This window comes from Sprattus sprattus, assembly GCF_963457725.1.
Source record: "Sprattus sprattus genome assembly, chromosome: 6".
Lineage (NCBI taxonomy): Eukaryota > Metazoa > Chordata > Actinopteri > Clupeiformes > Clupeidae > Sprattus > Sprattus sprattus.
In genome coordinates, this window is record NC_137925.1 from 24008927 (window position 1) to 24031082 (window position 22156).

General features: G+C 43.5%; 3 protein-coding genes across 5 annotated transcripts in view; 2 read left to right on the plus strand and 1 right to left on the minus strand.

Moving 5' to 3' along the window:
* Nucleotides 1-344, plus strand: part of mcf2a (MCF.2 cell line derived transforming sequence a) — a 28831-nt gene extending 28487 nt beyond the window's left edge. Inside the window, exon 30 of the mRNA XM_080841106.1 lies at nucleotides 37-344. Within this exon, the coding sequence (XP_080697232.1) occupies nucleotides 37-77 (41 nt within the window). The 3' untranslated portion in view covers nucleotides 78-344. The remainder of the gene's footprint in view (nucleotides 1-36) is intronic.
* On the minus strand, nucleotides 343-21955 carry f9a (coagulation factor IXa). Of its 2 annotated transcripts, none has more exons than XM_080841099.1 (7): nucleotides 21869-21955; nucleotides 7322-7435; nucleotides 6660-6794; nucleotides 5439-5779; nucleotides 4584-4710; nucleotides 4133-4383; nucleotides 343-3952 (listed from the first exon to the last, which is right to left on the minus strand). In XM_080841099.1, the coding sequence occupies exons 2-7, from the start codon at nucleotides 7377-7379 to the stop codon at nucleotides 3623-3625; spliced, it is 1242 nt and encodes a 413-aa protein (XP_080697225.1). In that variant the 5' UTR covers nucleotides 7380-7435; nucleotides 21869-21955; the 3' UTR covers nucleotides 343-3622. The 2 variants fall into 2 exon arrangements, with proteins under 2 accessions (XP_080697225.1, XP_080697224.1); XM_080841098.1 differs by lacking the exon at nucleotides 21869-21955 and adding an exon at nucleotides 14897-15317.
* The window catches only part of fgf13a (fibroblast growth factor 13a), a 118702-nt gene continuing 117676 nt past the window's right edge, over nucleotides 21131-22156 (plus strand). For both annotated transcript variants that reach the window (XM_080841102.1, XM_080841103.1), the window contains exon 1: nucleotides 21131-21488. The gene's annotated coding sequence lies outside the window, so the exon portion shown is untranslated. The remainder of the gene's footprint in view (nucleotides 21489-22156) is intronic.

Sequence of the window (22156 nt, forward strand, 5' to 3'; positions counted from 1 at the left end):
TTATTTGTTTCACTTTCTTGTTCACGTATCCTCCAGAACCGGGAAATCTGAAAGTGCGCAAGCTTAGCTCTCCGTAGATGAAAAACACCAGCACTGGCTGCTGTGGACCACTGATGCTTAGAAAGACTGTGAAGGTGTGTCAGAGAGCATCCTCTGGTGAGGCTAAGGCCACTGCAGTTTCACAAGGAGCGTGATGTGACTGGACCTGTGGCGTGCTGTTTTACAAGGAGCGTGATGTGACTGGACCTGTGGCGTGCTGTTTCACAAGGAGGGTGATGTGACTGGACCTGTGGCGTGCTGTTTTACAAGGAGCGTGATGTGACTGGACCTGTGGCGTGCTGTTTCACAAGGAGGGTGATGTGACTGGACCTGTGGCGTGCTGTTTTACAAGGAGCGTGATGTGACTGGACCTGTGGCGTGCTGTTTCACAAGGAGCGTGATCAGTGGTGTAGTGGTCCCTGGAGAAGTGGGTATACTCTTTTTTAAGCAGCCCATACAGCACAGGATAAACGCCCTGTTTTGAGAAGTGGGTATACGCAATGCTGACTGAAAAATAAGTGGGTATACTCCGTAAACCTGCGTATACCCTGGACTACACCACTGACGGTGATGTGACTGGACCTGTGGCTTGCTGTTTCCCAGGAAAGTAACAGACACACCAGGCAGACTCTCCCAGTGAGGGTCACAGGGTCTCCGCTGGACGAACAGGTAGCTAAAGTACACTGGACTCACCTTATGGGGTGAAGGCCTGCTCTCATGAGTGTCATGAGGGTTTGCTCAAGGACACTATTGCCCGGGCTAATGGGATGAGGTACGGCTGTCGCAGCTGGTTCTACTCAAGAGGCACAAGGCTCAATAGACCCTCAACTTTACTGTGTCCTCCATTACCACCATCATCATCCAGACCTCCCTCACTCAGACACTGGCCCTTGGACTCTGGACTCTGGAGTTGAATATAGAATTTATCATATACCTGCACATAATGTGTTTTGTTCATTGTGTGCAGGAAATGTGTTTTCTTGTGAGTGTGTGAGTGAGTGTGTATGTATGTGTTTTGATGTCACCGAATGCGTGTCAGATGTTTTGGGAAGTTTTTGTTTTAGCTGACTTTTGAAATTCAATTGTCTATTCCATGTGGAATTTTTAATCAGTGGCCCTTGTGTTTGTATGCGTGTTGTGCTGGGTGTCTGTTCTCCGTGTTTGCAGAGGGTAAACACCCAAAAGCTGACAGAGAGCACTATGCCAAATCATGCTGTGCCATAATGCCTTTTTATTCCATGTACTTGGGCCTCTCTCTCACTCACTTTGCTAGCTAAATGTAGAATTTGCTTTGCAGCAAAACTGTTGCGCAATAATCTATGTTTGACCTCAGACATTACTCTAAAGGCACTTTAAAAGCTGAAAAAGGAGATACTGGAAACCAAAAGCTTTATTATATATTTGTTTGGGGCTTAATAACTCTATTGCTGCATGGGTGCTTTATTCCCAAGGACGTTTACTTAAAACTGTGGCCTACTCCTCAAGGGGAGTATTCAGACTGAAGATATGCACCCCTAGATTCTCACACTTCCACATCCTCAGATACTTCTCCCACTTGCTCAGATACTCAAATCTCTCTCTCTCTCCTTCTCTCTCTCTCATTCTCTCTCTGTCTATCTCTCTCTCTCTCTCTCTCTCTATGTTACTCTAGCCTGTACATGTATCCTTCATCATGGAGAAAAAGGTTTTTAGTCAAGCTCTTACCTGTATATTTTACTGGTCTCTCAACCGCAAATATGTTCACGTTTGGCCAACCCAACCCCTCTAGTTACAGTAGATCAAGTACTGAAATTGGATTTGGACATCTGAAGGTCTTCACAACCGATTGATTTCACATGGCTTCTCCAATACAGACAGACAAGACCTGTATTTCATCAGGGTAGTCCGGATGCCAGTGAAGTATGGGGCACACGTCTTCCCTTCTCTCTCTCCTACTTCAGAGGGAACAGAGAGGCGGATCGCCGGCACGTGCTCCTTAACCGTCAACGTATTATTAATCTTAGGCTTTCCATTAAACAGGATCATACTGCAAACATGAAATATACCCACTGTGTCGAACACTTAATTAAATATTGATTGCAGACTTATGTGAATTTACCACATCAAATCAAGCCCCCAGTTGGAGGGCCCCCTTTGATACGCTGTCGTTTGATGTGGAAATGAGGCCAGCAGAGCAGCAGGCATGGTTGTAGAGTACACATCTCGTGTGTTATTAATTTATTTATTTTGCTATCAAGTTGTTCTCTCACAGCGTGAGGCAGGGCTTCATAAGACTCCTTAAATTACATCTTCTGCACACCACTACAGCCTTCTCTTCTGACTTGCAATGCGACATCACACTTTTTATTTTTATTGGGAGGATGTGACATGACACTTGTCTCTGCTTTCCCAACGCCGCAGGTTTCCCCCTTTTATAAGCATCGTACGTTGTCCACAAAACTGAGACAAATATAAGCCCCAAACTGCTGTTTCTCCTGATAAGCACCCTAATGCTTGTTACTAGGCTATTTTTTCCGTCTGGAAAAAATGCATGGCACTTTACAACCTTTGATAGGTATGTATAGCTCCAGATATGTTGTTAATAATTGAAATAAACTCAAGTTTCTTTATTGTATGATTGAAATGGGCTGTTTTTAATAAATAAATAAGTTATTATAACTTGCAGCCTTCTTAGTTCTTCAGTGTGATTTGGGGCCGGAGCCTCCACCAAGCTGTCACCCTTTGAAACATCTTCTCAAATGATGAAAGCCTGCCTTCTCCAGCGGAGCGCTGCACTGCAGAGAGCCTGTTGTTTTTTTCTGAAGTAGGGCAGATGCCTTCTTTGGTGTCAGATATTTTTACATCGCTCTTTTTTTTTTTCAGAACTCAATGATGATGCTCACTCCCTTGGTTGTAGAAAGGTTTAAAGTCAAGGTGATGTAAATGTCTGCTCAACACATTGTCCTCTCCAAGCTCCTAAAATGACTAAAGATGAAAGGGGAGTGTGAATATTTCATATGTGAGTTATATCGTTTGCCTGAACTACATCATGTGCTTTAGTCTAGTTTCTCTAAAAATAGTATCATCAGACATTGGCCAAATCTTCACTGACCAGTAGATGGGAGAAATCCTGTGCTTGTTGGTTACGATTTTCCTGGGACTTCTTTATCATTGAAACGTTTGTAGAATGATCAGTGATTTAGACTTCAGAAGAGACTGTTACGATATTGACTGTCTGGAACTCCTTAGGGGGTACTGTTAACCATTTATCTTCATAATCCATTCCTCTGATCAAATTTAATTAAACTCTGGAAGGAAATGTGGGGCTGTTTGTCACAGAAAGATCGATAAATTCAATATTCATCTGAATTAACGACTCGTGACAAAACAGTTTAATGTGATGACTGATAACTGATCGGGGTCTGGTTTCCTTCAGGGATTGACTTCCTTTGCACAGCCCTTTGGGTCCTGAACCTTAGTGTGCAGACTGTAGTGTGTAATACGTTTCATGGATGAATAATTACACAGTACATGAATATCTGCATTATAAATCTGTCATGTTATTCAGTCCCATTGCATAACCTGAAGCATTTTAATGTATGGGCTAAGGGTCCACCATGTCAACAAGCATTTGTCTGCTCAGGCCCGTGACATAGCGTATCCAGCGGTAGTAGTGCGAGAGGCGGGTGTACACGCCGTACTTGCCCTCCTTGGCACACTCCTCGCCCCAGCTCACAATGCCCGTCAGGAACCAAGTGTCCTGGTGCCTGATGGCATGGGGGCCCCCGCTGTCCCCTTGACAGGCATCCTTGGCCACGTCAGAGTAGCCGGAGCAGAACATGAAGTGGCTGATGCGTTCGCTGCTGCTGTCCATGCACTGTGTGCGCTCCACGTAGGGCAGCTCCACCTTCTGCAGCTTGCTGGAGGTCCAACCCTGATTAGATTAGATTAGATTAGATTCAACTTTATTGTCATTGCACAGAGTACAAGTACTGAGACAACGAAATGCAGTTTAGCATCCAACCAGAAGTGCAAAATAGCAATAAAGTGCAGAGTATGTGCATATGTAAAGTGGAATAAGTGAATAAATAAGATATATACATAAGATATATACCTGGTAGCGCACGCGGCCCCAGCCGCTGACCGTGGCCATCTCTCCAGAGTGGAGCAGAGACTCGGTGAAGGTCTTGGGCCCCAGGCAGATGGGACGGGCGTAGAGGGAGAATTTGATGGGGGCGGCCAGACGCAGCAGAGCCACGTCGTGGTTGTAGAGGCTCTGAAGCGGCTCATAGAGGGGGTGCATGTGCCGCCTGGAGACTTCCAGATCCTGCTCGTGCCCTTCTATACGGTTTACGTCATGCTCACCTGAGGGTAAAGACAAACATCTCCATTTACTTAACCACAGACACCTTTAGGGTATCCATGATTTATGGTAAATGTCTATGTGGTTTTTCTGCAACCCCAAAACTGTGTGTACTCTTTTTGGAGTGGAGTGGAGTAGAGTGGAGTGGAGTGGGGTGGACCACTTGCATGGTGAGGGACTGTGGTAAAATGTTCCATCTTACCCACTCGGACGAAGAAGGATCCCTCTGGAACTTCCACCAGACAGTGTGCAGCAGTGATCACCCACAGCTCACCTATGATGGAGCCGCCACAGAACACCATCTTGTTGGAGCGTCTCACAAGCGCCACCTCAAGAGGAAATAGAGAAGGGCAGTTTCAGGGCTCCAGACAAAGGATGAAGGGGAGAGGCATAGTGCAGTTTCTACCAAAAGATCTGTGTGGTTCTTTGGCACATCACACAAAAGTTTACAAATGCGGTTATCATGCTAATGCAAGCTTTTAAAATATCACAACAGCTGGAAAAAGGTTGCCAAACGCAACCATTTAGATGAATTTTAATCCACAATCACAGATCTGAAACCTCGGTGTCAATATACATGTCATGGATGTGCAAGAAGTTGAGCTGAAGTTGTCTGGCAACAGGACATTTGAGTAAATTCAATTGTCATATTATTCCTAAACTTTTTTCAGTTGTATTAGATTAGTTGACTACACTGAGTCATGGAAATACTAAATGACGAATGGTATTAATAAGGGTTCACTACTATGAATACAAATGTCCTTCTATGCTGCTGAATAATGGGCAGTTTGTCATGTGTGTGTCACGTTGCAAAGATTAGTATCTTATTACATAATCAGTCTTATTTGCTAACCTAGCTATCAGGCTTGGCCTTTTTTGACTGGAGCGTCTGCCCATTTCAATGTGCATGTCCCTGATACGTTAACATACACGAATACACACGACTGAAATGATAAACAGGCCCATGTGAGGATTAATAAGGAACAGCTGCACACATGTGTTTTGTAGTAAATTAGAAGGGAACAAGCAAACAAACAAAGAAGAATAATATCCTCACCTGATATGGAATCTCCCCTGGTGTGACCACGTGCCCACCAACGATTCGTTTATTTAGGTTCTCGTCTGGGTCGGTGGTGTTGGACGTTGGCGGTAGGGTTCCCAGTGGAGCAGGTATCTGGCGCGCCCACAGGGGTAACCTGCTGCGGGACGGCATCAGTCTGCCCCCTCTGGTGTCCAGTGTGAGGGAGGCCATGGGTGCAGTGGTTGGGGTCGTATCAGTGGTGCTGTTGTGGGGATTCAGTGTTGTGTTGGAGGGAGCCATGGTGGAGTTGATCGGCAATATTCTCACTTCTCCACTCAGGCGTATAATCCTCCTGTCTTGGCCACATGGCCACTCTCCTTGGGTACACACACACACACACACATACACAAAGCTGATGTTGATGTAAACCATGTTGTAAAGCATTCCACTACTCACAGCACTGGGCATATCTGTATGTATGTACTGTATGCGGGACACTGGGTGCAGGTCAATCTTGAGCAACATATAGATATATTCTACTGCTCAAGCACATAACCAAAAAGAAAAGACCAGCTATGCAGCAGATGGCAGACATCGCATTAGAAATAGCATAGACATATCATAGACATAGCAAAGACATAGCATTAGACATGAAGTAGACATAGCATTAAATATAGCGCAGACATAGCACAGACATAGCATACACATAGCATTAGTGAGTAGAAAGCAGCTATGCAGGAGATGACTGGCCTGGCACTGGTAGACATAACATTAGGCATAGCATAGACATAACATTAGACATAAAGTAGACATAGCATTAGACAAAGCATAGACATAGCATTAGACATAGCATTAGACATAGCATAGACATGTCTAGACATAGCATAGAAATAGCATAGACATGCATAGACATAGCATAGACATAGCATAGCATTAGTGAGTAAAGAGCAGCTATGCAGCAGATGACTTTGGCCTGGCACTGGCAGACATAGCATTAGATAAAGCATAGAAATAGTATTAGACATAGCATAGACTACAGACAAAGCATTAAACATAGCACAGACATAGCATTAGACATAGCATAGACTACAGAGATAGAATAGGCATAGCATAAACATAGCATTAGACATAGCATAGACGACAGAGATAGCATAGGCATAGCATAGACGTAGCATTAGACATATTATTAGACATAGCATAGCACAGACATAGCGTAGACATAGCAATAGACATAGCATTAGTGAGTAAATGTGTCACCCTCTGGCTCGCAGGTCGCCCCATCCTCAGCCAGCCTGTAGCTGCTAGCACAGTGGCACTCCACTCCATGGCTTCCTAATGGCTCGCAGAAGTGCATACAGCCACCGTTGACCACATCACAGGACCTGGCCAGTGCTGGAGAAGCACAGGACAGATGGTGAAAAACATCAAACAGCTTCACCTGGTATGATTGCTAAAACCTCCAGTGTGGATTCAGACTGGTTACCTGGACATTTCAACCGCCATGTTAGAATTTTGATGACAGGCTATAGGCTACTGCAGAAGTATTTATTCATCGTCTAAACATCTATGTGTGTACACTTCAACTCAAAACCATATTTTGTTAGAGGAGCTCACATTTGTAGATATATGTGAGTTACAGACTGTAAATGACTGTGTAACACTTTATTTGGATAGTCTGCCTACAGAGACTTTACAGATGGTATGTTAAAATTCAGGTTCAGTTTTTCTAATTGGTTACTGAACATCACTTTAACCAAACCCAACCCCTAATCCTAACCTTTATCATAAATTGAGTTTTAACAGATAGTTGGTTTATAATCTGAGCATCTGTAGATAGTCTATAGGTGCCCATCCAAATAAATCCATCCAATGACTCTAACACTAAAAATCATTCTTTAATTCATGCCTTAATAACTTACCAATCTCACAGTCACTCCCAACATAGCCACTTTTACAGTTACAAGTATATGTGCCCATCTGGTCCACGCAGTCACCACCATTCTTGCATGGAGATGATTTACACTGGTCTCCATCTGAAAGACAACACACACTGACCTACAACGTTTGTAACACACATAACTAGACTTGTCTTTCTAATTCATTTCAGAAAACATGAGCTGAAAAACATCTGCTGAATCATACATATACAAATAACACACTCCAAATGTTCACAGCACAACCACAAAACTGTCAGAGTTTATGTCAACAGTGTAGGTAATGATTAAACATAACCCTACCTATGTAGGTCTGCCAAAACCTCAGCTGGATAGAAAAGAAATAAAATAAAAATACATCAAGTTAAAATGTGACATTTCGTTCATGTTTACAGGCTCTTCATCTCCTGAACTGACCGTCTGCTCGTCATTCTCAAAGACCTCCCTGGCTTCCTCTAGGTCACAGACTTCTTCAACGCACTCCCGTTCTATATTGCCTTCACTCCACTCCTCAAATATGCCTGTATTGTGCCGCTTCTGTCTCCTTAACACGGCATCTGCCTCTGCCCTGGAGCGGAACAATCCGGCGGTTGAGGCTGCTAGCAGCTCCAGTAGGAACACGCCACATATGAGGTACAGGGAGAGAGCAGCCATTCTTGATAGTTGGTATAAGCGGCAAACAGCTGGGGATAACTTGACCTAGTGCTCCAAAGTACAGCTGTCTGTTTACGATAAGCCAGGATGACAGCTCACCCAATCTATGTTTGTGTGCACACTTGTGTGATTGTCTTTGTGGGACTTCCAGAGTGATCAAATCAAATGTCATCACACATAGAAAATCGTAGGTGAATACGTTTAAAGCCAATTCTTATCATGTGTCCTTCTGGCAGATCTTAAGGTCAGATTTCACCTTAATATCCATATTCATCTTTTTATCCTGAATGTACTAGCAATCAGTAAATCAATATTTGTCTACATATTTCTGGTGGCATATCAGTGTCCATGTATTAGGCACACTCATTTTTCTTTTGTCTCTTTTCTAAAACAGAGATTGGCAAAACATGACATCATGGAAGTAACTCAGTAACTCAATTCAAGAGGCCAACAATGTTTGATTCACAATGTTTAGGTGATTACGCTTGGTACCACTAGGTGGCACACCTGTCCTAATAAACAGATAAATCAAAGCTCTGATGAATTGGAAAGGTTTCACTTCATGGCGTTTGAACTGGTATTTGTATTTACTATAATAACCCTAGGGGAAAAAGTTATCCATATATGAATATCTATAACATCAGTCACTGTGCAATTTTATAGTAACATTTTCCTTGAGGAGCAATGTTGTGGTGTTACTGCATTATCCATGATAGAAATTCCTCAAGTGTTGGACCAATTTGTTTTTTTATGTCCTTAATCTTTGTGTCTGATTTATCTCATGAGCAAAAATAGTAGCTGTACAGTTAGTAGAACAGCATGAATGGATTTGTGAGGGGTCATTTTTGCAGCCTGTCCCTGAAATATAACCGAAAGTATTATCAAGTACGTTCAAGGTCAAAAAACTTTTCGAGGCTCATTTGGGATGAAACAGAGAGAGAGTGTAGAGAACAGGCAGAGAACAACCCGGAAGAAAGAGTGCTCCATCTCTGTGCTCTCCAGGGCAATCAGTGGGGATGTCTCCTGCCTCAGAGGCATCTATTCAATTCCCACTCCCCACTTGTCAATTAAAGCCCCTCCATCAGTCTCCCTGCACCATGCAAGCTTCAAAAAAGTAATGAAGGCATTAGTGTGAAAGATAGAGAGATGGTAATCTCCCTCTCTCTCTCTCTCTCTGTCTCAGAGCACTCAGGCCAGTCACTATCATCAGTCGCTTGTCCAGTGTCCAGCGGTGGCAGAGAAGTGGGGATAGAGGCTGAGTCAGCAGGCCTTCAGGCGTTCTAGCGCCACTCAGCTCCGCTTTCATTACCCGCGGTCGGCAACCACCCCCCCCCCCCCCTCCCCCTCCACCCCCAGCGCTGGATTGGCCTCCCCCCTGCTTCCCCCCGCCTCCCCCCCCTGCCTCTCTCCCCGCACCCTGGGGAGTCCCCTGGCAGCTCCCGTGGAGTCATGTATCGACCGCAGGCATTTATATTTCATTGAGTCATTACTCTGATGAATTATTCAAGCTTAAGTAATTAACACTGCTTTCCCCTTTGACTCAAAGAGCCTAGCGTAGAGGAGGCTACAATAACAGAAAGTTGAGGCTCTTCCCAATTCCACGAGGGGGTGTGTGTGACAGACACTCTGAGAGAGAGAGCGCCTGGGATTGACAACATTCCATAAGGCCTACTGCTCCTAATGCTACAGACACATGCTAATGCTAATGCTAATGATACTGACAGGAGCTGATTCACAGCACCATGTAGGCCTACATGTATATTGGCAGCCAAACAGAGCTGAGTTTAGGCTTCATGTTGTATGTGGACATTTGCATATGAGCTCTTAAAGGTACACAGATGTTTTTTTTTAAGATTTAGTTTTGGGTTTTTATGCCTTTAATCAGATAGGACAGTATAGAGAGACAGAAAGTGAGCTGGAGGGAAATCGGGAGAAGGATTGGGAAATAGCCGCGATCGGACTCGAACCGGGTCCCCATGGCCATTCTGACCCACTTATGGCACAGGGAAGCTGCTGCTTGCGCTACAGCTCCCCCCAGGTACACAGATGTTGTAGCTTCATGTGTATGTATTTACTTCAGGACAACTCTAGGACTAGCCTGGTCATTGTATGAGGTCCGCCTCTGACCTCAAGTGGCAGAAATATAAATGTTCCTTTCCTGTAGTATTTATATATCTGTCACAAAAAGTTACTGGCTAAGGTTCAAAACTTTTCATCAAAGTGCGAACCCATTTTAAACAGATTGTGAAGTCACCAGTTAGCATGTTAACATGTTAGCAATTGGGCTGTCGGTGGTGTTAGCAGTGGTGTTAGGTATTTGCATGCCTTTTAGGTAGTTGGCTACTTTTCATGACACTTACAGAGAGTGACACCCCACCCCCCCCCCCCCCCCCTCTTTTCGCCAAACAGTTCAGGATGGTGGTGATGCTCTGGAGGAAACAGCTATTCTGTTGCTGCAGCCCTATGGATCGAGGTTGTCACTGTGGGAATTGTGGTCAATTGTAGGGGGATATCTAGTTGCATGTACATTATGTATTCTGCTTAGCCCACCGATTTAAGCCCTTTGTGGTGGAAAATTTCCCGGAAAAGTCGGGAGGATTTTGTGTTTGCATTTGTAATGTGACTGTTTTACACTTGGTTGATTGTGTGTGCATGTACATGTGTGTCTGTTAGTTCATGCCTGAGAGAGAGACTACACACAATCAGTGCAGACAGACACCACCTGCTGTCAATGTAGTGAACAACTCAGGTAAAGCTAAAGGGATGTAGACATCTTTCAATCTTGGGAGGCTTACATATTCACTCTCGTCAAGAAGTACAGCACCAACTTCTGCTTTAGTGAAGAAACTACCGGTGCATGAAGATGCAGATGTTGTGTTGTGGCAATGCTATGCGAGGGCTATCTTATACACTGCTTGGCAGCCTTTCTGACTGTGAGTCGGTCAGTCAGGCTTTGGGGCATGTCAACAGGGTAGAAGACCAAGGTAGAGGCTTACACTAGTGCCTTGACCTCTCTCTCTCTCTGTGTTTGTGTGAGTGTGTGTGTGTGTGTGTGTGTATGGGTGTGTTTGAAAAAGGCAGGAGGCTCGAGTCAGCTTCTGCTCAGAGCCAAGGGCTCGGCGAGAGAGCGCTTAGCTGCAAAGCTCTTCTCTAATCTCTTCACTTTGTGTGCCTTTAGAGGAGCGAGGAGGCATCTTTGTGAACTTCACCTGGCTCTCGTGAGGACAGGCCGTATGAGTCAGCCCTGCATCCTCCTCCGTCTCCAGCTCCCTAACCTCTGATCCACTTCACACTAACCGTGGAGCTTCTGTAGGTGAGGGGTTGTGCTAGTTTGATAAAGAGCGGCTGCCATATTCGCACCATATGCCTCTTAATTCTCCAACAACAATGTCATGAGTTAAAGGGCTTTCAGAGGAATGGCTGGGGGTCTGATGCAGTACATACTTTTATGTGGACGGAAACTTTATGAATTGTGTGACTATGGTTCAAAACACTGCAGGGTGGCTATCACTGCCTACATGATGCAATGTGCTACAGTTGCTTTTGTGATGTTGAGTTATTTATTGTAGATTTCCTTAATTCTGTTTGTGACCGTGTGTGTGTGTGTGTGTGTGTGTGTGTGTGTGTGTGTGTGTGTGTGTGTGTGTGTGTGACAGTGAGAGAGAGAGAGAGAAAGAGAATCCTTATGGCCAGAGAGAGAGAGAGAATCTTTATGGCCAGTGCATGACATCTCTGTTATAATGTGACTGTAGAGCTGGTTCCGGCTGCATGAACACACAAAACATCTACAAGGGAGTGAGAGCGTCGTCTCTGTCTGTGGCCTCGTTCAGCTTTAACTGAGCTGCCTGGTTTGTTTAGCTAGGATTACAGCACTGGTTGGCTGCATCCACCCTGTATGTTTTCATGTATTAAGCTCCTTGCGTTCAGAGGGCCGGCCAAATTTGCTTTCATAACCTGAAGCAACCTACCAGTATGTACTTAGGCTGAGACTAGTGAGAGAGTGTTCGATAAATAACAATACATTAATTCGATTTTTTTTTAATTTTAATTCAAACTACAAATTCATTGTTATACTAACTATTAAAGACAGATATTCCACTTTAGCTGCTCATTTCAGTTTGTATAAATCGCATACACACTCCATCATTCATAGTTGTGAAACAACGTGCAGGAACTGAAAGGACTGACTCATAATGATACGACACATTTTAGCTGGTGTCAACAGTGTTCTATTTTGATGCTCCTTCACAGTTGAAAATAAGTTCTCTGATTCCTGATGTTTGTTGTGGTGTGTTTGGTGGGCCGGTCCCTTCAAGCTGTTCCTCTTATAGGTAAAGTTGCCTAATTACTCTCGGGAGAGGCTGGCAAGGTCAGCCGGAAGACGGCGCTGAGCTTCTCAAGCAGCGCCAAGAGGACATGCAGATGAGAGGCAAATGTGGTAGCAAGAAGCTATAATTACTTTCACTCCTCCTTTGAAAGCGAATATTTTTGTAGCAGACAGAAAAGAAGAAAACAAAAAGGAAGATGGCAAAAATAAGTAGCCGAGGAACACACCCAGAATAGCACACGCTGTCTTAAAGCAACCTTGACACCATCCAAGCGCATCCTCTGTCTCGCTCAATCTATCAAACAGTATTGGTCCAGCTCTGTCTCTCTTCAGACGAGTGAATTACAAGTGAGTCACTCTGAGAGGAAAGTTTTTCCTCTGGTGAGAGCAGAGTGTGATTGCCAGTCATTAAGTCTGGCTTATGTCGGCATTGTTGTTCTGACTATGGGTTGGGCCAGGGCTGAGGGAGGCACAGCAGAGACAAGGACATTCAGAAATGAAAGCCTTTACAAAAAAACTAATCAGCTGCCCTATGTGAAACACTGGTGTGCTAATTCAAAGTAACTTTATCAGCACTGCTACTCAATTACAGTGTTACCAAAGCAATTACAGCTTTAAAGAGAATTAAACACTAGAGTTTTTAGAGTACTTGGTGAGTAGCATAGCCTTTTCCAGTGTTGTTTTGAGATGTACCTCTGCAAGTGACTCTCAAACAAAGTCCCAACATGACCACACTTTCAATCCACGAGGGACTGTTTGTGCAGAGTGTGTTTTTCAAACAGGTTGGATTTGTATCGCATAAGTGCACTTTCAAAACGAAAGCGTCACTTGACCTGAATACGGAGCAACAGAGGGTTCTCGAGCAAATGGCTCTGAGATATATCTTTAATGCACCTGGGCACAGCAGAGCAGAGCTGCAGCAGCGAGGAGCTTGATTTCCTCTGTTGCCTTAAGCGGCCCTCAGCATCACATAATGGAGGAGACTGAGCCCTGCTGTTTGAAGGCCGCTCTGCTTCTGGCTGGCCCATTTTTCGCCCCATACTGCACGTAGTTACAGGTTGTTGAAAGAGTCCTGTGTGGGGTATGTTCATGTATGGGTCAGACATTTGTGGGTTTGTTTGTTTGTTTTACTCTTTCCTTCCCCTGCTTATGTAAGTGCATGACTGTGTCTGCATAACATGAAGAAGATGATTGTGCTCCAAAGTCTAACCACGCACGCACGCACGCACGCACGCACGCACGCACACACACACACACACACACACACACACACACACACACACACACACACTTGCAGACTGATTGGCTCCATCGGGTATGCATTATTATGAACCACATCAGCTGGCATCTCTCTGAAAATAAAGGAAGATTAAAAATGTATGACTCTGGAAGCCTATTCCCTGAACTGAGGCTTCCCTCACACTCTAGCAAGAACCTTTACACCCAAATGTATCAAATCCGATTGCTGCTGATGTGATCAGAGAGAATAATAAATGCACAGTTCTTACTCTGCATCCAAAAAATAGACATGCAATTTAAAATTAAGCATAAGAGTGACTATCGGAGGAGCATAAGAGCAGTGTAAGTGAAGCTGATTCAATTCTGTTGAATAATATTGATACCAATAATAACTGTGATATAGTCTGACACTGAGTGAAGGATTCTGGCACATCATCCACATTACTATTAACTGCCCAATCAATCGCTGGCAGTCTGACTTCAGATCAATATATGATGCAACGCAGATGTGTTAGCCTCAGAGGAGGCATTGGCTTTACAGATGAAGCTGACGAGAATCCCTAGATCAGAATCAGCTGGCTGCCATCAGCATCAGCAATGTCTGTGAAAACAACATCAGCAACACGCGCTCTCTCTCTCTCGCGTGCGCGACTGTGGGTTAGAAATGGAAACAGGAGCTGCAGGCTACAAAGGCTTGGCCCCTACATCTGGGTCCCCTGGATGCTGCCACTGACATTAATGTGGTATTTGGAAAAGCTGTACCTCTGTTAATTAGCACAGTAGCTGAGAGAGAGAGAGAGAGTAGCATTTCACACTCATGCCCCCGCGCCCCCCCCCCCCCCCACACACCTTCCACGGCAACCCTTCCCCCACCATACCCGACTCCCTCCTCGTGGCTCTGTCATCAACCCTGCCTACTGACATTTAAACAATCTGCTTGATATTTAGTCAGGCAAAGAGAAAGACAAAACACTTACAGCTGTGATCTCAATGCATTTGACTCAAATGTACTCTTTCCAGTGGACCTACATATCTATCACAGTCTAATGGTCATCCGTTATACCATGATTGTGATCATTTTGAAGGTTCAAGCTCAGACTGTAGTTAGATCGTTTCTACTATGAATCCCTGATGAGACTATCTGTTATTTTATCATCTTGTGTGTGTGTGTGTGTGTGTGTGTGTGTGTGTGTGTGTGTGTGTGTGTGTGTGTGAGTGTGTGAGTGTGTGTGAGAGAGAGAGAGAGAGAGAGAGAGAGAGAGGGTGGGAGAGATAAGAAGTGTTTGTGTGTTCCTGTGTCGTGACTTGAGTTTGTCAGATCCTGAGGCAGTGACTCACACAGTAAAGAGGAGGAGTGCACGTGCTCTTCAGAGACAGCATCATCAGAGCGTACAGAAATGACTTGGCTTTCACTTGATCTGGAGGCATCAGCTGCACCTCAGTGTCCTAACACCTGGCGCCATTCTTCTAGTAGAGTCCACCACTCCACTGCCACCACTCATGTTGTTGCCGCAGGAATGGGCAGACACCGGTTATATGAAACATAGATACAGATAACAAAAGCAATGGTCATACGCCTTGTATTTACAATTTGTATTATCCATTTCACAATGTGGCACATTTTACCGTCTGTGAGAGCAGGAACCGAGTTTTTCTGGAAGTGTGGTTATGCAGTGAGTAAAGGCACCACTAGGGGGCGCATGATCGTATTGTTTGTATATCACAGTCTTATTGAAATACTCATGACTGCTGTGTGAACGTTAGAGTTTTTTGCTCCAATGTATTGGTAGGGTACTGACAGCATTAGCTTAACTATTTTCTGCTGCCAATTACTGTTCACAAAATTCTGCCATTTGGGAGACATTTATCAGTTGTCTGTTGTCTCTTCTTTTCACTCCCTCAGACAGACTCCTGTCTGGATGGGCAACCAGACGCAATTCAAACTGGACAATCCTGTCTGCCAAGCCTTGGTGCGTAACCACGGCATGTCAGACATGAGCCCTAAACGCCGTGAGAGGCAGGCACAGAGAGAGAGAGAAAGGGAGAGAGAAAGGAAGAGAGAGAGATGGCTGCTTATGCTTAGGGATATTTCTCTTTTTTCGTTATTGCTGTGCTTAGATGAACTTGTCTGCTGGAACAATTAAATTTTCCCGTGTGTGTGTGTGTGTGTGTGTGTGTTTATAAAAGAAAGAAAGGAATGCAGCTTCATTTTTGAGCGCTGAATATTTGGTTGTCACTGATTTACTTATTTTAAACCCCTTAATGCTTTCTCTGGTATCCAATGATTAAAAATCCTCTATCTTGTCAGACAACATTTCTACAGCCACCAACTTGCCTTCATACGTAATTCCTTGGCTTCCACATCTCTACAATGCAAAGTCACTGCATTCAATTTACTGGCATTTAAACCGGCCATATTTTGGTCCTCACCCCAGCAGGACCTATTTAACAGGAACATGTGAACAGAATTGCAAATGGGAGACTTCTGATCCCCCGTGATTTCCTCTCTGTGTAAATCAAAGGCAGTCACGACATCCTGACAAAAGACGCATGCATTGGTGTTAAATGCCTCCCTGCTTCACGGTTTCCCTCCTGTACACAACCGAGAGGTCAACAGACCAACCCCGCGGCCAAAATAAACTGCTAGGTGGTGACATTGTAGCCGTTTTCAGCTGTGTTAGGTCAATCGAGCTGAGCGTGGCTTAGAGAGGTGACAGAATCATGACGCATTGCCGCGACCTTTAACCTCTACTGCCAGGACAGTAAAGCACCATTCATTCACCCAAGCTCGACCCTAAACCTAACCCACCGTGTTAGGAAGCTTTTGGTAACAGATCAAACACGCAACTAAGAAGTAAAATGATAACAATGATGGCATGAGTTGCCCCTTAATATTGTTTGGGAACGATTGATGATCCCCTTGAGTCATCTGGAGCCTAAAGGCCTGTGTTGTCAGTGGAACTGATGAAGATGAAGCTCTTCATTTCGCCTCTCTGGGACGGCGATTAGTTTGATCACTTATGATGTATCATTTACTGTATGACCCATTTGTGTAATTCCTTTTGGGGGAGCTCATGTAAATTCAGCGTCCCATGGAGGAGCAGCAACCCCCCCCCCCCCGTGTTTACTCTAGAACAAAAGCCCACTCTAGACTCAAAGCACACGGAGCGTCCTTCTATCGACGTTGTGATGAAAATAATAGAGCTGATATTACTCCCTTATCGGTTCCAGCTCACAGTGCCACAAGCCAGGATTCTAAGACAGAGGCATCCAGCTGAAACCCCCAGCGCAGCAGATCATACATCACTCCCATCCCTCTCTCATTCCTGCACGTCTCTCTGGCCCCAGAAAAAAAGAAAACATAAATCCCCTCCGACTGTGAGCAGCAGATCCTCGCGCAACGCCATATTTCTATTTGCACAGGTCATTATTTCAGAACCTGGAAGGTTTTTTTTTTGTCAACTCATAGAGAACTAGAGAATTAAAAGAGATATTCTTCAATAGGTCCCTTTGTGATGGTACTGTGATGTGGGCTCACAAATGGATTCTTTTGAGTTGCCCCTTTGCTGAAACTCACAGGGTCAGCTGAGAGGGTGGCGAGGCTGGTATCCCAACCATCTCAGAGCCAGGCATGGGCAGCACCAGCTCTTAACCATCTGGGAGACTATATCCCTGTGGAGGGATATTTAGTTTTTTGTTCTCGCTGTCAATATCAAAGTCATAAAAAAACACCCCCTGAAACCTTTAATCTTGTAAATAAATGCCAATTGTGCATCAATGTTTTTAGTTAGAGGACATATACAAAAACATCAAACCATGTCAGACTACCTAACAGGCCTGAAGTCCCCAGATTAACAGACAGCTGCTCCCAGCAGGCATTCTGGTTTTTCTCTTTTTTGAAGAGTGTGCTCCCCGACCCTTCTATGACCAACCTAATAATAACAACTTATCTTTAATCTACATTTGCACTTTAAGATGCATGGCCTTGACATCCAGTGTTGGGTATAGAGCTGGTAGTCCTACAGTGCTGCTGGCTGCTGAGTGAAGTGAATCTTTTAAAGACCGGAGGGAGTTGTTTTGGCACAGAATGAAGGACTCAGGTTGATTGAAAAGGTCAGGAGAGCCGCTGTAAGTGGTCCCTTCCCCTCACTTCATTCTGATGACACACTTGCACACACACATCGTTGCGGCAAACAACCATATCACTTGGGAGTAGATTAGATGGCAGATAAATATTTATATATATTTATATAAATATATAGATATAGATACATATTTGTGCAGATAAACATGCATATAAATACACCAAATATAAAGGCTACAAATTTGACATGGCCTTACAAAAAAATTAGAAATGTAAAATCAATATAAACATTACATTTCTCTGAAAAACATTTGTATTCTCGGATATCTGTGTTTCTCATCTTGGCTTAACTGTACATGTCATATAGAGTGTAGGGTTTGTGTACAACATTGATTCTCGGCAGGAGCCGTCTTCTTTTCAAAAGACCCCTGGAGAGGAGGGATGTCTCATTGCATTTTTCTCTCTGCACATTCTGTACACTCAAGTTCCCAGGTCATTTGAAAATAAATAGTTTCTATCAACCTCTATGGATTCCACAACACATTTTAAAATCGCTCTCAGAATCAGTGCCTGTACATTTAACAATGTCACCTAGTTCATTTCTAAAGCTGAAGCGATGAAGGAGCCACGTGTGCTCCAAACTACATTCATACTTAAGAGCTCAAATCAATAATGCTGGACGGAATTACATAGTTGGTGAGACTGTGCGCAAGTTACAAATGGTCGTATGAGCAGCTGTCAGAATGAAATATGAGGGATAATTTGGAAGCAGGTGCACCACAAGCTGGCTTACAGGAAGTTTTCTTTACATTTCCGTACCCCTTTAGATATTATATAAAGCCTATATAATATAGATATCCAATAGGTCGTCTTAGCTGCAGCAACACGGCTGGTGCAACCTGTAGTAGCAGTGAAGGCTTTTGCCATTACAACTGCATCACAACTGCAGTTGAACCAAAGTTCGCTGTCGAAAGACAGAAAGAACAAAATGCATAACAACAAATAAAAAGAACGAACAAAATACATTACAACAAATAAAAAGAATGGCAAGTTACATAATACACCACATATGCAGGCTAATTGCATATTTTAATGCTGTATTTTTTGGACACTATTTTAAAACTGGCTAAAACAGTGTCAGGTTTCTTGGTGTATAAAATCTGAATTAATTGCGCATGCCTTTTGAACAGTTTCGGCAGTAAATGATGGATTTTGAGAAAAGAATGTGGAAGGACATACTGAACCGTCAAGTGGTGACATAGCTGTGAGATCTCCAGCCTGGTGCTCGATCATAAGCCTTTAAAGCTGATGATCTTGAGTCGATTGATTAAGCACACTCTGGCCCATCTAAACTCAGGCTGGTGGCTGGGCACAGGTCACATTGATCCCTGAAGACTGCATCTACATCTGCTCTCCCTGCTGACCAATATGTCATGGGGATTGGCTTATGGGCTTCTTGGGGCCTATGTAAGCTGATGAACCAAGCACATAGCTGTCAGCCATTATTGAATGACAGTGTACTCCTGAATCCAACCAAGGATGCAGATGTGTCGACCAAACCCCCCAAAGCAGGCTGTGCATGATTACTTTAGATTGAAATGAGTCCATAATGCCATACTTTGACAAGGGTTCAAACAAACATCACTGTTTTGAACTCAGTTCAAACCAAATACGTTTCCACAGAATTGTCAATGAAGCTTCGGAGTATATTTATATATACCCTGTCGTTATGTATAAATGCACTGGATGGGTTCCTTTGGCCACTCAAGGACATTTGACAGTTGGCAGAAAGAACCGTGTTTTTTCAGTGTTAGGTAAATTTTAGTAGTTTTTTTTGCTACAATCTAAATCTAAACTACCTAGATACTGGAAGAGGACAATGCCTATCAGACATGAGCACTCATAAGACAGAGGCGGAATGCATACATACATTTATACATTTTTGAACAAGCAGAATGACTGAATTTCTTAGAAGCTGTTAGCCTTTATTGAATGACATGCCTGAATCCAACCAAGGATGCAGATGTTTCGACCAAACCCTCAAAGCAGGCTCGGTGTGATTATTTTTTTATTGAAATGAGTGAATAATGCCATACTTTGGACAAGGGTTCAAACAAACATTACTGTTTTGAACTCAGAACAGGGCCTGTCCTGTTTTTTCATATCCCAGACACATCTTACATCAAAGGGGACTACCAGGTTTGACCTTTTGATGGATTGGCTTGATGGGCACTTCTTGCGTACCATACGGTCAAGCTTCTCCCACAAAAGCTCAATGGGGTTGAGATCTGGTGACTGCGCTGCCCACTCCATTACAGACAACATACCAGCTGCTTGCCTCTTCCCTAAATAGTTCAGGCATAATTTGGAGGTGTGCTTTGGGTCATTGTTACATCAAGGAGACTACCAGGTTTGACCTCAAAAAGCCTGAGACCGTATTAATGGCAGCCAATGATATTTTACCAGGCATTAGATGAGAAGCACTGAAAACACTTATGAAGTATGCCAACGCCCATTTATCTAAAGTCTCTAATGTGTGGTTGATTTGGAAGATGATGTACTTCAAATATATCATCATTAACCACAAATAATACTATACATAAGTATGAGAAAATACAGAAGTTATAATTGAAATGACTGACTTTGGTATTGTTAACGTTCTTTATAATTGTGGACCTTTGAAGTATTTCTTATCAACCAAACAGGAAGCAATTGTCTTGCTTCCACATCCCACTCGTTGTGACGTCAAACCTGACAAAACCTTTCAAAATCGCAACTATTCGTCACAAATAGCCAAGTGCAGTGAAGTGTTTTCAACAAACTCAATGCTTAACAAAATGAAAATATCTGACCACTAGGATGAACAGTTATTATTGAGAACTCACAGAAGTCACATTACCAGCTGGCCACCACCTGATCATAATCATCGAAGTAGTACTGCTTCAGCAAACAAAACATGTTAGCCAGCCTCACGTTCCACTCGTCAGTTACATTCTTAGTATTAATGGCTTCTTAGTGCTTTATTTATGAAATATACAAGGCCAGTCCTGCCGCCATGAGGGAGGGGGGTTAGAGCGTACAGATGACCTTGGCCCAAGGCCCGGAGTGGGGCGGCCCTGCAAAGATCTATGATGAAATAGTGTGTGAGAGAGGAGAGCTGTTTTATTGTGCGCAAATTAAACATGACTTATGTGTGCTTTATGGTCAGTCAGCGGTCTGTGTGATCTTTGGAGATCATGTCGTCAAGACTAGGCTTTATTCGAACTGAAATCGGTTGGAAAAAAATTACATCCATAAAAACATATTCTGCAAAGTTCAAAGCAGGAGCAGCTGTGCTTCATCAACTGGCACACCAAGGTTGTTGACTAAACATTTTTCCCTCCCATGAGTGCAACTAACAAATGACATTAACAGATATTATGCTTCCAATGTGGTAATGAAGACACTTCTATCATGCCTGTATCCTTCAGAGTGATATGAGAGAACTCTGGAGTGTGAAACTTCCAAAAGGCGTCCTGTTACCCCCTAAATATAGCAAGTATAGATCCAGAAACTGACGGTCGTTTTTTCCCCCGCCACTAAGGGGCTCAGACCTGCAGTTTCAGGTGATGAGGGCTGAACACCGAAGACGTCGCTCTCTGTAGTCCGCCTTCAGTTTTTTTTAAATCAGAAACTTCCAAGTAAAACGAGGAAGAAAACCGAATACTTGTGCAAGGTCAAGGGAAAGAATCGTATCAAACTGAACTGACTATGAAATGCAGATGAGAACCCTGGGGCTGTGTGACGTGTGGGATTTTCATACCTCTGCATTTCATCATAAATAAACATATATATATTCAGCATCAAAGGTAAGCAAAAGGTTAACTGTTTTTGTTACGTAAACAAACCAAAAATGACTTTTTAAATAGTTGCATGAAAATGTCAATATTTTCTGAATTAGGCTACTCATCCACGGGACATCTAACAGTAGGCTACGTTTTCACTTTTTGGGGGTAAGATTAGGTGATGTCTACCTGAATGCAGTTAGAGGGACGATTGCTTAAGATTTGTCAAACCTTTCATTTCTCTCTTTCTCTTTTAAAATAATGACTGTGGCTATAACATTTTTAAGATTAGTCAAATGTTAGCAAACACAAATAGCAACAGCATCGACAGCAGTATTCAGAATGTCTACTGTATTAATCAATCCGACATTTAATGTATTGATCACTCGTTCATTAGTTGTTACCTTAATTTTGCGTTCGATCCATTATCCTGGTCATTATGAACCACATATTTGGCTATCGCACAGTTAAAAAGGCTACCAGAACTTTCGCCGTCCCGGTCTGTATGGGAAGCTCTCGGAGCTTGATCATCTATTTGTGCATTTTGTTGTTTCGTTTAAAAATAACTCCACGCTAAAGGCTCAAATGCATATTATTGGGAGCACGCATATCATAATGGAACACAAAGTCATTTGTCTCTACAATATTTAAGGTATTTACCTGGCTTCTGGAAAATGCAATGTTAGTAAAGT

What these genes read in the sequence shown, in the direction of transcription:
- f9a (XM_080841098.1), bottom strand. Translation starts at nt 14,984, where the DNA reads ATGCCTCCAGATCAAGTGAAAGCCAAGTCATTTCTGTACGCTCTGATG. An exon ending in TGGGAGTGACTGTGAGATTG is followed by an intron (nt 6,795 to 7,321) that starts GTAAGTTATTAA and finishes GTGCTTCTCCAG; the next exon opens with CACTGGCCAGGTCCTGTGAT. An exon ending in GGGGCCGCGTGCGCTACCAG is followed by an intron (nt 3,953 to 4,132) that starts GTATATATCTTA and finishes TAATCTAATCAG; the next exon opens with GGTTGGACCTCCAGCAAGCT.